Source organism: Salarias fasciatus, chromosome 2, assembly GCF_902148845.1.
Source record: "Salarias fasciatus chromosome 2, fSalaFa1.1, whole genome shotgun sequence".
NCBI lineage: Eukaryota > Metazoa > Chordata > Actinopteri > Blenniiformes > Blenniidae > Salarias > Salarias fasciatus.
The window spans coordinates 12,458,248-12,473,666 of NC_043746.1; the positions used below are offsets into that span (position 1 = coordinate 12,458,248).

The 15,419-nt window shown below is 46.3% G+C and overlaps 1 protein-coding gene across 1 annotated transcript in view; it reads left to right on the top strand.

The window, feature by feature from the left end:
- Positions 1–15,419, top strand: part of LOC115397155 (bifunctional heparan sulfate N-deacetylase/N-sulfotransferase 1) — a 44,030-nt gene that overhangs the window by 26,729 nt on the left and 1,882 nt on the right. The window contains exons 2-13 of the mRNA XM_030103362.1: positions 4,709–5,737; positions 7,718–8,200; positions 8,958–9,045; positions 9,408–9,562; positions 10,489–10,674; positions 11,811–11,939; positions 12,563–12,745; positions 12,892–12,988; positions 13,203–13,326; positions 14,087–14,261; positions 14,346–14,516; positions 14,990–15,099. Of these exons, the coding sequence (XP_029959222.1) occupies positions 5,192–5,737; positions 7,718–8,200; positions 8,958–9,045; positions 9,408–9,562; positions 10,489–10,674; positions 11,811–11,939; positions 12,563–12,745; positions 12,892–12,988; positions 13,203–13,326; positions 14,087–14,261; positions 14,346–14,516; positions 14,990–15,099 (2,447 nt within the window). The 5' untranslated portion in view covers positions 4,709–5,191. The remainder of the gene's footprint in view (positions 1–4,708; positions 5,738–7,717; positions 8,201–8,957; positions 9,046–9,407; positions 9,563–10,488; positions 10,675–11,810; positions 11,940–12,562; positions 12,746–12,891; positions 12,989–13,202; positions 13,327–14,086; positions 14,262–14,345; positions 14,517–14,989; positions 15,100–15,419) is intronic.

Below are 15,419 nucleotides of genomic sequence, written 5' to 3' on the forward strand. Positions count from 1 at the left end.
TACATGCAGATTTATGTAAAGTCTTCTGAATAAATATTCAGCGCAAAAACATAAATAAAAAAGCTGTGTTGAGTTAGATTTTAACCTCTCTCTCGATATGCTGTTGACATTCTTCTATACTCCATTGTGTCTCATTTCTTAATCCCTGTAAGGCATCTTGCACAGTAACAGAGCTGGCATAAGCACATTTGGTACTGTTTGCAGTGCTGAGATTAACAGGATTATAGATTAGGGATTACACTGGCGTCACTCTAACCCATTTAACCTTGACCCATGGCCCGCTCAAGCAATTCATATTGTAACCCTAACCTTGTTTTGTGTCGTCTGCAAAGGCAGGAGTGTTTGAACAAAGGCTCAGCAATAACGTTCAGCATTGAATGAAAACGGCGGATCCTCAAATAGTCTCTCGAGTCATTCTTCGCTCTTTGTTCGCGTGGCTTCGGCACATCCATATCAACACACAAAGACTGAAAAGTCACAACTGTGATGGCAGCCTTTTGATGAGAGTCCTATAGATTATTGTCCTCGCTCTATTTTCTTCAACGGTTTCCACGTCTCTCAGCACAACGCATTTCCAATGTTTCCAAGGAGAGCGTGCTGTTGCCAAGGCCTGTGGCGATCGAGCTCAGAGGGTCATCATTTATTTCTGTCAGTCAGGAGCAAGGGGACAGATTGGGGAGAAGAGCAGCAGGGGGGGGGGCACTGTCGAGACCCTGAGGGGCTGCAAGGGTCTGACGCTCCTTTAAAAGTTTATTTGTCCAAGGGATCACCTACAGGCAGTCAGACTCCGGTCGACAGTGTTAATATACTGACTCTCCACACAAATCCCTTGGACACTTGGCCTTATTCACACTTTAGAAGGAGTGCCAGAGCAGTGTCTGCGAGGAGGGGGGGGGGCTGCATGTGAGGCTACATATGGCCGACCGTAGTGTTGTTTATCCAGAGCGTTGTTACAGCTGAAGAGCAGCCTCCGTCCCCCTGTTCCTCATGATCTCTCATTAATCTAGCAGTATGGTTCTGGCAACCTTCCCGTGATGCAGAGCGAGCAGGTTTGAGTGACCACCCACCCTGAGGGAAAAGTATTAGTCTGTCCTTTTGGCCGTCACCTGCTATTGTTTATGCTTCCACTTTGTTCCGTCGTCTTGTTTCAGCTGCTGTAAAATAATGAGGGAAATATTTTAATTGAGGCTTTCAAAGCTTTAAGATTGATGGCCACCCTTTGGGTTAATAGTCCTGCTAATTTCTCCCACCAAGCTGAATTTTCTCAAGGTTTCAGTAGATGGAAAAACTTTCTTTTGTCTTCCATTCCTCCTAATTCTTGTATCTCTTTACAAACCCTTTTTTTAAGGATACTTTTTAGTCCTCGTGTGCAATTACAGAGCTCATATCCAGCTTTAGCTCCTGCCATCATTGAGAATGAAAAGGTTGGCTCTGGGATATGCATTAGTCCCATCTGCCTCTCCTTTATGCATGAGTTAAGACACTGACTATCCTTGGCAGACCGAAACACTCTGGTGTCTGCGAACCTTTTGGCTGTTCTTCACCTTACCAATAGGTCTGCTGGCTATACCGCTCATCAGCTTCTGCACAGCATGAAATATTCATGTTCTCCGTTCTTCCTCTTCTGCATTTTTGCATTTATTACATCAGGGAAAGGAGAACGTTTCCAGCTGCATCGTGGCTTCTTCTTAGGTAGCGCATAGAGTCGGAGACACATTAGGTGAGATGGGAGCGTGGACATTTGAGATCCATTAGCCAGTATTCTGCTCAGTCAGTGCCATACCCTCATCTCCATCATAATCTAATGTATTATCCTCCTTCCTGATCCCGCTGCTTCAATCCAGAGGCCTTGAGCTGTCCTTTTACCTGTGTAAGATGCGCTCTTACTCCACCTCTGAGCTCGCCTCGCTCTCCCTCCGTTGCTTCTTTCATCTGGAGCGCTCTGCTTCACCGTCTGAAGGGCAGCGTTGGGAGGCGGTCATCTCCTCTGTGAATTGGCCAAAGAGCGAAGTTGTCTGCGCCTGTGCTCGGTTTGTGTTGTGTCACCCTTAAATCTGCTCTCAAGTCATGTCAACAGTGTCATTAGAGTCACAGTGGAGCTTATTGCCTCCCTGCGGATGTCGGCCAAAGATAGTATGTCTTTTCTGAGGTCGCTCATTAACAGAAAATTACTTTAGGCGACGCACACTCCGACTTAGAGGACAGCCCACTACAGCTGGAGTTGTTATTGTGCTTCCCCTCATTTGTGCACAAAAACCAGAAATGTGAATACAAATTGGTATGTTTCAGCAAAGTGCTGAGAGTTTTGACACAGACGACTTTATGCAGACTTTTCCAGAGTCAGATTCACAAATATATGAAACTAACAGATGGAAAATGTATATTTTAATTGCCTAGTTATTGATTTCATGTTATGTCAGAATTGTAAACAGTGTGTCTTATATAGGAATGTAGAATTTGAAAAAAACATATCGCCAAAACTATGAGAGTTATTTAGGATAAAATGTTTATTGCTTCTTGTCCCGTGATCACGTGATTTTGTTGCATTCAGAGAAGCAGAGTTACATGAGGTAGATTGCCTCTTTTCATTGCAGTTTAATGTCAAACTGCCCATCCTCTTTGCCACTTCATCCAATCAAGGATGTTGGAGTCGTTCAAATCTGACTGTGAGCAAAGGTGGGGGACACCCGCGACTGCGAGTTGTTCCCTCACAGGGTAACACAGAGAGGAAGACAATCATGCGCACTTCCATTTATATTTACAATCAATTTCAGATTTAATGCTTTCAGGACATTCTTGCACAGGTAGAACATGCACACTCTGCAAAGAAATACACAGGAGTATTAAAACAAAAACATGCATTTCCATTAGTCAGCATGATTTGCTCTGGTAGTCTTAACAGAAATACTTAATCTATTCTAAACAGAGTAGATTGGAATTAGATGTGCAACATAACTGAATGTCATTTAAGTATTTTAGTAAATCATCTTCCAGTCCAAAACTTTGCGGCCAAGGTTCTTTTTTTTAAGTGGTATCACAAGTCTTGTGCCAAAGAGGCCTGAAAAAATGTTTTGGCCTGTGTGTTGTGTTAAAAGTTGTCACCCCGGCTCTTTCTTCAGCCTCACTATTTCCAGCAGGAGCCACTTCCTGCGGCTAATCATATTTTGATATGCTGTGGCACGAACCCCTCGCTCCCTCAGAAATGAACAAACAGGGCACCCGGGGGATCGTGGTGTGACCAAGGCTGTTGGTTTTTGTCTGTTGCACTGTGATACATCCTCTGAACGCCCACTGTTCTTTCACGGCCTCTCTTTACATTAGACTCTGCATCCCTATGAAGAGGAAAGTTGGACACGACTCAGAGAGAAAGAAGTGTGATTTCTGCCACAGCACTCACAGGGAGATTTAAGGCATCCTGTTAAGCTTATCTGGAAGGCAAGAAGGGAGCAGAGACACTTGCCAGAACGCTGACCTTGATTACATTGAAGGGACACTGAGTGAGCTTGATTTTCCTCGTTTCGGACTGTGTGCACATAAATGATAATTTCAGTGATCAAGGATTCCTTTTTTTCTCCTTTATTAGCAATAATGAAGTGGATAAACCTTCATTTGACCTTCTTAAGGTATTCAGTTTGCTCAGAATAGTATGGACACTCTTGCATTTTAATGTTACGCACCTTTAATTAAATCTTACTCTATTGTGATGCTAATAAACCCTTGATGGCATTATTACGTCTATTTTATGTCCATTTGCGTCAGAGTCTTGATGGGTTTGGTGGTCACCGTTTAATGACTTTGGTCTGAAAGGGATGTGACTCTAATGTGGTGTCTGGGGTTTTATAAAAGGGAAGTGCGAGTCTGTGCACCGCAATGGCTCTCCAGCTTAATGGTCAGAGCATTTCCATGCAAAGGTAATGATGCTCTGTCTCATTTCTCCACCAGGACCCTAAATGGGGAAATGATGTTTTTGTAAGTGACTGGCTCACACCGTTCTCAGTCTGCATCCTGTACTTTTCACACTTGGCTTGATGGAGATTGACTAAAGGGCCGGCATATTATGTCAGGTCTGCAGAGGATATAGAAATGTATATGGAGTGTGGCGAGGGAGTGTCTCCAAGAGTAAAGGATCTTATTGTTGTCGCTCTCTCTCTCTCTCTCTCGCTCTCACTGTCATCCACGCGCCGCTCTTGGATTGCCTTCCGTCTGTCCATTTGCTTTTCTTCTTGCGCTACATTTTGGTCCCGATGCTTTGAGGATTCAAGGAAAATAGAAGGCAAGTGTCCCCGCGGTTGATGGCTTCACTCGTATGCAGCCACACATTTCAGTCGGGCCGGATTGGGAATTGGCTTGCCCCGAAGCTTTGTTGTCCCTCACATTTTGCCTATTGATTGCACGGAGGCTGAACCAGTGAGTGAGTGAGCGATTTTTTTTTGGTGTGTGTGTGTGCGCGTGTGTGCGTGATTCGCACACATAGGGGTTCTGTCCGTGTGTGTAGGGGGGGAAATTGGCAGCTCTCACATTGTGTAGGTGAATGCAAGGACTACTTTCGAGTGAACTTTTTGAGTGTTGGCACCAGCGATACGCGCGTCTCCCACTCAGCGCGAAGCCCACACAACAAAAGAGTGCGATATGCCGTTTGTTCTATAGAAGCTGATGCTGCGCTGTTAGATTTTCACCATTATTTTCTTCTGTCTTGCCGTTTTTCTAGGTCAGAAGATCCGATCCTGAGGGAATGGTGCTGCTGAGATGACCTGCGTGGCCTTACTTTCCTCAAGAGATTATTCTCCAATCAAAAGAGCGGAGCGGAATCTTTCCAGGACATGGTTGACAGGCTCGCGTGATGGACAGGTGATGGAGTCCTCCATCATCTTTCTCCACCAGTGACTCGGCCTGGCGGCGCTCCCTCAGAGGCATAAGTGTGTACCAGCGGTCCAAGGCCCCCTATTTCTTTGCCATGGTGACATAAGCAGTGCTGCAATATGAGGGAGAGCCAACGTGAGAGCGTGTCATTTCTTTCTCCAGTAGCCGCTGCAGCCGCTACCTCAACGCCGTTCGTATTTAACTCGGTGACGAGACTGACTTTGTTGTGAATAATCTCTGCTCGCCGTCTTCTACCCACACCGGGAAGGAAAGAGACTGTCCCCAAGGCGTGTTGCTGGGCCAGCGGGGCGGAGCGGCGTGGCGTGAGACGATGCTGGGATGCGTGACGCGCCTCCGTCGGCTGGTCCGTCTCCTCCCCCTGCAGACCTCCCTGCTGCTGCTCTTCCTCTTCTGCACCGTCAGCGTCTTCATCTCGGCCTACTTCCTCTATGGCGTCAAGCGGGAGCTGGAGCCGTCGGGAGGGGGCGTGTCCGGAGCGGAGGGAGCGTCCGCAGACTCCGATGACCCACGGGTCACGCCCTCCCGGCTGCTGCCGCTGCGGAATGTCCCCGGGGGCCCCGGGGTGGACCCGGCAGGGGCCAGGACAGACCCCGTGGTTCTAGTGTTTGTGGAAAGCCAGTATTCTCAGCTGGGCCAGGAGATCGTGGCCATATTGGAGTCCGGCCGGTTCAGGTACCGGACCGAGATCTCTCCTGGCAAAGGGGACATGCCGACACTGACGGACAAAGAAAGAGGGCGATTCACACTGGTGATTTATGAGAACATTCTGAAATATGTCAACTTGGACGCCTGGAACCGAGAACTGCTGGACAAGTACTGTGTGGAATACGGAGTTGGCATCATTGGCTTCTTCAAGGTTAGGACAACACCACACTCCTCCCTCCGCCGTCCTCCCGCCTCACCCCCACCACCCTCCTCTCACTCACACCTTCTGCCCTGTCCATCTGGCTGCACCGTCTCTAAGGAGATGGGATTCACAGAGTTGGAAGGACCTGCCTGCTTTAATATCACTCATTTCCAACGCGCTGTCTTGTGTTATGTGTTTCTTATGTTTTCGCTGTCTCTTGTTTTTCTTTATTCTGCGATCTTGTCTCCTTCACTCTTTTTCCCCGCTCTCTCGTTCCCCTTTCCTTGCTTTCTCGGTTTTGTTTTGGTCTCTGTAGTTGTTTAGTCATCTGCCTCTTCCTTTCTTTCTCCATCCTTTTTCTTTTTAAGTCACTCTCTCCCTCTCTCTCTCGCACATCCTCCCTCACCCTCTAATCCCTAGATGCTCCTGTTTGCCCAAGGCCAGTTTTCAGGTCTTATTGTTTTAATCACCGTCTCCGAGCCATGGAGAGAATATAGAAAAAGATGTGGAAGCGTGGATGGTGGTGCAGAGATGCCGGGCGGTGTAGGTGAAGGTTAACCTGGTGGGATTTGCCATCTATTGCGAGAGAGGAGAAGAGAACCAGGGTGTGCATCCCAATGACCCAGTCGCTCTGCAGCTTTGCAGTATAACCCCACCGATATACGTTTACAGCCACTGTACGGCTTCGGCTTATTGCAGATGTATCAAGATCGGAGATCCATCTGTGCAAAAAAAAAAAAAAACATTTTGAAGGAAATTCGGCAAGCAGCCTGATCCTGCATGAATATCTTTAATTATAATCTGAAGCATTTCCCCCAGCAAGAACTGAAGCCAGAGATCTTTAAAAGCCTGATTTACAAGATACATTTGAAATATTTGTCTAATGAATTTGATTTTCTCATGCTTGGTGTTTAAAGATCTTTTTAAAGTCCGTCCAATTTATTCTAAAATGTCCTGAACATTATTTTATTAATATTGGCTTTTTTTTTTTTCCTTTTTTTTCTGATAACTTGTCAGACGTTGGACACAGTCACCAATACATCACATCTGTCGGGGATTTCACTTGTAAAACATTTAATGAATTCTCATCTACTCTTATGTCTGTAATTGACTTTGACGGTGCGGTTTAATGCTGCTCTAACCCCCTTAAGCTGACTATCTTGATTTGTCATTTCTGTTTTTTCTCGGTTTGGTCTTCAGAGATAAACCTCTGAGAATCTGTTTAACTACAAACACATGTGTGAACACTCTGTAGGACCGCATGCCTTTATTTCTTTGTGAAGAACGTTTTAGTTAACTAAATGGATAAATTAATGAAGTGTGCAGGTCTAATTTATGGTAATGTAAAACATAAATCTTGCATGTTAAAATAGAGAAAAATAATTTTTTATTTTTTTGCAATATTTATCATATTAACACCAACATCTGTGGGATCAGTGTTACCAAACAGCGAGGTAAAACGGCCTTATCCTTGAACATGGTTAGGAAAGTGCAGCGGACTTCAGGCTCTGGTTTGCACATCACAATAGATAAACATCAGTAGCGATCACATGGACGCCACGCAGTGCGTGTCAGAGTTAACTCTCTGGTGCTGTCACGGACACCCACACACATGCACTGGTGAAATTCCAAGTAAGACTTGGAGAAGTTGAAGTGGGAGAAAAAGTAGACAAGATTTGGGTAATGACTTTTTTTTTTTTTTTTTTTTTGTGGGGGGGGGATTTCAATGAGTCGTCACTGAACCCTCAGTCTGAAATCATGAAGGACACAGCGGGAGGTTATTCATTCCCACTGCAATCTGGGAGCGTAGCAGATTGAGCATAGCAGGTAGAGGCTGCCTCATGCCTTCACATTCGAGCAGGCCTGACATTCCTTATTTCACACATGACTGGAGAAATTGGGGAATTATATCCAATACAGTTCTGTCTTCATCACTCTGATTTATGATGAATCTGTGTGCCTTCTCTCTCTCGTCTCCGTGTTGCTCAGGCCAATGAAAACAGTCTGCTCAGTGCACAGCTGAAAGGCTTCCCCCTCTTTCTGCACTCCAACCTGGGTCTGAAGGACTGCACCGTCAACCCCAAGTCTCCGCTCCTCTTCATCACCCGGTCGGGCCAGCCCCTGCCGGGTCCTCTCCCCGGGGACGACTGGACGGTGTTTCAGTCCAACCACTCCACCTACGAGCCCGTGCTGCTGGCCAAGACGCAGTCGGCCGAGAGCGTGGCGTCGATGGGGCAGAACGCGGCCCTGCTGCCGTCGGTGGTGCAGGACCTGGGGCTGCACGACGGCATCCAGAGGGTCCTGTTCGGGAACAACCTGGTCTTCTGGCTTCACAAGCTGGTGTTTGTGGACGCGGTGGCCTTCCTGACGGGCAAGAGGCTGTCGTTGTCCCTGGAGCGCTACATCCTGGTGGATATAGACGACATATTCGTGGGCAAGGAGGGCACCCGCATGAAGGTGCCTGATGTAAAGGTGAGTCTGTGCATGTGTTTCTGAGCGGGGGAAAAAATAAGTTTTTTCCCAGAAACTCGCTTATCTATTCATCACCCAGTGTTTTCAACAGTCCCTCCCTCTGCTAAAATGTAAAAATTGCCTCACACATAGCATGTGCTATCCCCTGCCAGTCACACAGAAACCCCTTCTTCTTGCTCCTCTTCTCTCTCTGAATGCATTCGTCCCACTAGGCTGCTCAAAGCTGACAGGCCCCAACGCTCGCACTGTCACAGAAGCTCCACAGCAATGAATATTTCAGGGGCCCAGAGACATACAAAGACTGTTGAAAAGCTCCTTGCTCGCGTCCCCTCAGAGCAGAACAGACTCCCCTCACATGTGGAGGCAGAGGGTATAAGAAAAAGTTATGGAAAAGGCATCAAGGCGTCCTCACTGGCAGCGCAGCAGCGAGCTTTTAGGAACGAATCACACCCTGACAAGACGGGAGGAATGTGAGAGAGTGAGACGGGGGTGTGTGCTGGGAGTCTCATCCAGTGAGGAGATCAAATGAAACAAAAAACCCGAATCAGAGGAGAGGCAGATATCAAACGGAATGACGGAGAAGAGTGAGGCAGCTGGGAGTTCATGTTAGATGTTTACCGTAAGAAAGTTGCGGGATGAAATATGCATGTGGGCACGCGACCGCCTGGGTGTCGACGCCCCTTCATTAATGCGCTCGTGCACCGGTTTGAGCGCGTCGTGCATTGACTCACCCTCCTTTTTCCTCCCACTGTTTCAGGCCCTGCTGGAGACGCAGAGGGAGCTGCGCACCCATGTGCCCAACTTCACCTTCAATCTGGGCTTCTCAGGGAAATTCTTTCACGCTGGTAAGACGCAGGACTTGTTGGTACTGTGCGCTCATGCGGAGATCAGAAGTAAAACGGATTAAAACATGCTAGATTTGATTTTTTAAAATGATTTCTCTAATTCAATATGTTCAATTGTTACTGGTAGTAACACTTCATTTGATTTTTTTTTTCCACCCAGCTGACTCAAGCATGCTTTTGTTTTTTTTTAACAGTTTAGGTTTCTATTTTTATCAGGTTTTTCTTTAACCTGTCACCCTTATCTTTTTTTTTTTTTTTTTCTGCGAATGCCTTGTTTCCTCTCCTCCTCCTCCTCCTCCTCCTCCTCTTCCTCCTCCTCCTTCTTCCTTTCCCTCCCTAACTGACCTTTTCTCCCTGTTCAGGATCTGACGAGGAGGACCTGGGAGATGACTTGCTGCTTTCATATGTCAAGGATTTCTGGTGGTTTCCCCACATGTGGAGTCACATGCAGCCGCATTTGTTCCATAACCAGTCCGTGCTGGCCGAGCAGATGTTGCTCAACAAGAAGTTTGCCATGGTGAGTCATGGGGGGACAAATGTCACGTCGCAGCTTTGGGTGAACGCTGAGATCAGAGCTGTCCTTTCTTATCGTGTCACTCTGGTTTGAATCGGCCGTTTCAGGCAATGTTTTTTTTTTTTTTTTTCATTGTGGATGTTTTGTGTTTTGTTTGATTGTATTTAGGACTGGCCATACACAAAAAAGCGATTGTTTCTCAGTGTGGCCAAGCAGGTTTACCTTGTTTTTGATCTGAGGGGTTAAATGAAGTACGATCGGATGTCATGTTGCACACATCAACAGTGGTTTTTCCGAATATATAGACATTGGGCAGAAAAGGGGCAGAAAGTGTGTTTGTTGTTGTGAGGATTCTTCTCGCTGTGTGCTCTAAACATAGAACAGTGTTTTTTAAAATAGGAGTCACCTTTTCTTAGGGGTGTGATATTCAGCTGCTGGTGTTGTGCAGAGTTCTCCTGAACAAACGGAGCGGGAGCCTCCAGAAACGGGAGGAACGTTCCGGACATGATCCATGAACTCCTGACTGAACCGGTCAAATGTCAGGTGCATGCAGTAAACGGTGATTTAGTGACGAGGGGGCTTACAAGCGCTGGATGCTGTTGTTAACAAGCCATTCAGAGGTTTTAAATGTTACACCACGAATGGTTTGGATGGCGGCGAGCATGACGGGCTGTGGCAGGAGCAGGCCGAGGACACTCTGGACTGAGGACACCAGCTGTTCAGGGGCGTTGTTTTAATTTAACGGTATAAAAAAAAAAAAAAAGAGTCATTTTAAGGGGAAGGTCTTCTGTTCAGAGCAATAGGTTGCATGTTAGATTTGTACACACGTCATTGATGGATTATTTCCATGTGTCGCTGTCTTTTCTGTGTTCGTCATTGTTAAGTTCTGAATGATTAACCAGAGTTCTTTCTCCTGTTTTCCCCTGTAGGAGCACGGCATCCCCACTAACATGGGCTATGCTGTGGCCCCCCACCATTCGGGCGTCTACCCTGTTCACATGCAGCTGTACGACGCCTGGAAGAAGGTGTGGGGCATCAAGGTGACGAGCACGGAGGAGTACCCCCACCTGAAGCCCGCCCGCTTCCGGCGAGGTTTCATCCACAGCGGCATTAGCGTAAGGCGTCTCTTCAAACAGCCTCATTATCTTCTTACCTCTGGTCTGTTGGTTTCTCTCCCTCTCTGCTTTCTCAACGTACACTGCAGCCTGTAATCCCATTTTAGGTTTTCCTCCTCCATCTGCATATTCTATCCTTCATTCAATAATTATTTCTGCGGCTGCGTGTGTCTCTCCCGCCGCCGGTTTCTCTCCGTTCTGAGTTTGTCCATCACGCTCTGGCTCCGCTCCACCTCGGCTTTCTTAAGCCCCGTTCCTGAAGATGAGCAGTTTTTATTTTCGTTCATCACTGAGGCAACAGAAACCCAGAAAGAGGCAGCCGTCTCATTAGCCCCGTCGCGTTGCTCTATTCTTCCGTGGCGTGGGAGATGATAATGTAGTCAAGTGAGCCAGTCTTGCGTGAGACACCTGTCTGAGTAGTTCCTGCCTAGCACGCCTTGGCACCGTAACGAAGACTGACGTCTCTGGCAACAGCGTAGCAAAGCGCCGGCTCGCAACCAACCCGCTGAAATGTCAACAGGCAGAGAACCAGCTCTTTCTTCAACTTCACATGCCAAGTGGGCAGCCAATAATACCGTTATGAGAGCAAAATTAAAGTTGAATAGATTACATTCAAGAGGTTCAAAAGAAGAGGGGAAAAAAAAACTCCTCTCCAATTCTTTCCCAGGTTGACCTTCAGTGCAGATAACAAACAGTGCAGCCTCAGTCCGGTTCCTTTGTAGCGCTGGCATTCAGTCAGCCTGTGTGGTCTCCCGGCTCCGTTCCCGTCCTTGAGATAGCGCAGCCTGAATGGCCGGTCCCCACTGCTTACTGATGATTGATATTCAGTCCTCCAGACACTCCAAACTGTAAATGCATTTCCATGAATTTCCATATAGACTGAGTGAATAAGGGGTTTGCTTTGGCTAGATGAGCTGCATAATATGAATGTTATTGAAAGCAAACAATGTGTGGGGTAACTGCCGGGAGTGCTGACAGCTCCGCTCCACTCTCAGTGGAGGGCCGATGGTGTGTGTGTGTGTGTGTGTGTGTGTGTTTCTGTGTGTGTTTGAATGCATTTCTTGTGATCCTTTTTTATTTAGTGTTAGTCTGTAATTTTCCTCTCTCCGTTTGGTTTTGTGTTTATTATATCATAGGTGTTGCCCAGACAGACATGCGGTCTGTTCACACACACCATCTTCTACAAAGACTACCCAGGCAGCCCCAACGAACTGGACAAGCTCATCAATGGAGGCGAGCTCTTCCTCACCGTTCTGCTGAACCCTGTGAGTCAATTACACATTCGCACGGGCGCTGCTTTTGTCTTGCACACTTGGAAGCCCATTTAACTGCTAGTGCAAATTGAAATTTAAATAAGAGACAGGACAATGAGTCGTCAGTGACTCACACGGTGATGTCTGCATCGCGCTCTCTCTTTTAGCACCACTGTGAGAGCGCCTTTCATCAGAGCCAAAACACAATGTTCAAAATGTTTTGAATGTGGCCACATTTTTTTTTTTTTTTTTTTTTTTTTTTTTTGTTGTGGATGATATGAAAATCTGTGTTTTGTATCATATTTCAAATATATTACTGTCCTTTTAGAATCAGGTGAGGTTGCATCTTTTTTTCCTTTTGTAACTTGTCATTTTTTTTTTTTAATTTTGCTTTCCTCTGAGTGCATTTCTCTGTAACTTTCTTGCTGAGTTTCACATCCAATGGATGAGATTGACTCCTTTGTTTATAGCTTTTGTTATTTAAGAAGTCGTTTTAGTTTCAAGAGGAAGAATTATAATTTCAGAGCTCAAAATTGACTTTGAATGTAAACAAACGTGCAGTTTGTTTTGGATGAAGTTGAGATATTTGACATCTTCACTGTGGTTTGACATGGCTTCTTTTCTCCCGTTACCAGATCAGCATCTTCATGACTCACTTGTCCAACTATGGGAACGACCGCCTCGGCCTGTACACCTTCAAAAGCCTGGTGATGTTCCTCCAGACCTGGACCAACCTGAAGATGCAGACGCTGCCGCCCGTTCAGCTGGCTCACAAGTACTTCAGCCTGTTTCCCTCTGAGAGAGACCCCCTCTGGCAGGTGATTACACACAGTCCTCATCCGTGTGCACGTGCACGTGCACGTGGGTGAAGATTCAAACTGACTTTTTCTGGCGTTTCTAACACGACTTGTTGGAGCCACACTCGGTACAAACGGTTGTTTTTGTGTTGTGCGGGTTGCTACAGGATCCTTGTGAGGACAAAAGGCACAAGGACATTTGGTCAAAGGAGAAAACATGTGATCGCTTCCCCAAGCTGCTCATCATCGGGCCTCAGAAAACAGGTGGGACAGTGCTTTAACCCCCTCTACAGGACGAAGGTAGAAACTATGAAAAATGGGGTCTGGCAGTCAGAAGAAAACATGGTGTGTTTTACATGATTATTTGATGAGATTTTTAATTTTGATTATGTTAAGCCCTATTTGCACAGTCTTCTCTTTGTTATGGGTGTTTCTTCCTTCGAATTCTCATCTTTTTGTGCACACGTTCTCCTTCCAGGGACGACGGCTCTGTACCTGTTCCTCGGCATGCACCCCGACCTGACCAGTAACTACCCCAGCAAGGAGACGTTCGAGGAGATCCAGTTTTTCAATGGACACAACTATCACAGAGGCATTGACTGGTGGGAAATCCTCACACTCAGCTGCAAGATCAGATTTTTTTTTCCCCCAGAAATATTCTCAACATGGAACTATTTATATATTGATCAAAGGATATATCTCAATATCTGTTGTGTTTTTTATTCGTTCGATGGTCCAGTTTCCTTTAAACTTCAAACTTTTCTTTTTATCTTAGTTTAACAGATGCGTTTGGAGGCCATCGTGCTTCATGTGCTGTAACTTAAAGAGAAAAATCAATTTGTGTTTTTCTGTAGTTAAAATACATAAATCAACCACATCTGGCATCCTGTTGTGTTCTGTGTCTGTATGAAAGAGTACAGGTGAAGAAATCAAACCTTCGCATACATTTCAGCTCATTCCGTCTCACTGTAATATTTGGCTTCAAATTATAACTCAAGATCTCACAAAAAACAGCACCGCTCAGTGCTTACATCCCCCTCCGAGTGCTGCTATAAACAGATCTGATTTTCCTGAAGGTTTGATTGATTTCAACCTGCATTAATGCGAAGCTTCCTGCGTCACAGCACCTGAAAATAATCCAAAACTAAATTTACTTAGCAGCTTGGAAATATCTGCAAGTGGGCTGCCCAAATAACAACGCGCTACAACACTATACAATGTTTTTTCCTGTGTGCGCGGTGCCGCAGTGCCGTGCATGGTCGATCACCCACACAGTCAACAGACAAATTGTCCTCCTCTTTGCGAAGAGAAACGATCCATAACGGCTCTGGCTGCTCGTAACGCTTTGCGTTTTGTGTTTAGGTATATGGAATACTTCCCTCTGCCCTCCAACACCAGTTCAGACTACTACTTTGAGAAGAGTGCCAACTACTTTGACTCTGAGGTGGCGGCTCAGAGGGCCGCGGCGCTCCTGCCCAAAGCCAAGATCATCACCATCCTCATCAACCCGGCAGACCGAGCCTACTCCTGGTATCAGGTCCGTGGCCGCCGCCCTGAACACGAGTCACTCTGCTGCGGTCGCAGGCTTGACTCCGTCTTAACGTTTCTTGTCCGTCCGCAGCACCAAAGAGCCCACGACGACCCGGTGGCGTTGAAGTACTCCTTCCACGACGTGATCACCGCGGGCCACGACGCTCCGGTCAAGCTGCGGGTCCTCCAGAACCGCTGTCTGGTGCCGGGCTGGTACGCCGTCCACCTGGAGCGCTGGCTCAACTTCTACCACTCCAGCCAGGTGGGACAGTCAGCGAAGTGTTTATGTGGCGCCGGGGAGCAATGGAAAAAAGAGAAAAGTGTTTTGCAAGCTGCATTGAACAATTTACTGAATGTTTTAAAGAAGATAAATCAAGATTATCTTGCTTAGTCTGCTGAATGCTGGACTTTTTAAGACATTTTAGTCGACACTAATTGGAATCGCCTTATTAAGTTTTTTAATAATCTGCAGCTGTTACACTTTAGTTTTTGCTCTAAAGCCACTTCATCATTTGAATTACATAGTCTCTATAAATGTCCCAAAACTCTTTTCCAATTAAATTTATTACATTTATCTTTTACCCTTCATTTACCTATTTTTTTTTTTCATGTTAGGAAAACCCCGACCCTCCAGATTTGCTCGCCGCCACATGGGGTTTTCAGATTGTATTACTGCTCTTACAGTTCTCAACAACTGCTCCTGCTCTGATATTTATCTGTTTGCGTCTCGCCCAGCTGTTGGTTTTGGACGGACAGATGCTGAAGACCGAGCCCGCCTCAATTATGGATAAAATCCAGAAGTTTCTCAGCCTTGCCAACGTTATCAACTACCACAAGATCTTGGCGTAAGTGTCCCCCTGTCGACCTCCATTCTCGTTGAGTTGTTCTTAACTGCCTCTCCTGGAGGTGGTGTGGAGATTGCATCATTCACTCAGTGGTTAGAAATCACATCCAAATGCAAATATGAATACTTAATTTCTCCCACCCAGCAGGAATCCGCTGTTAGAGTCCACTTTTGTTTAACAAACTGAAAATGCACTCGGAGCTCACTGCTCTCTGTTACATTTCTATTTATTACATAAAATTACCTTCGAGATAAAGGCTCACCGACATCTAACTAGGTGAACTTTACACTGAATTTATCAGCTACGCTGCTCAAGGGAAC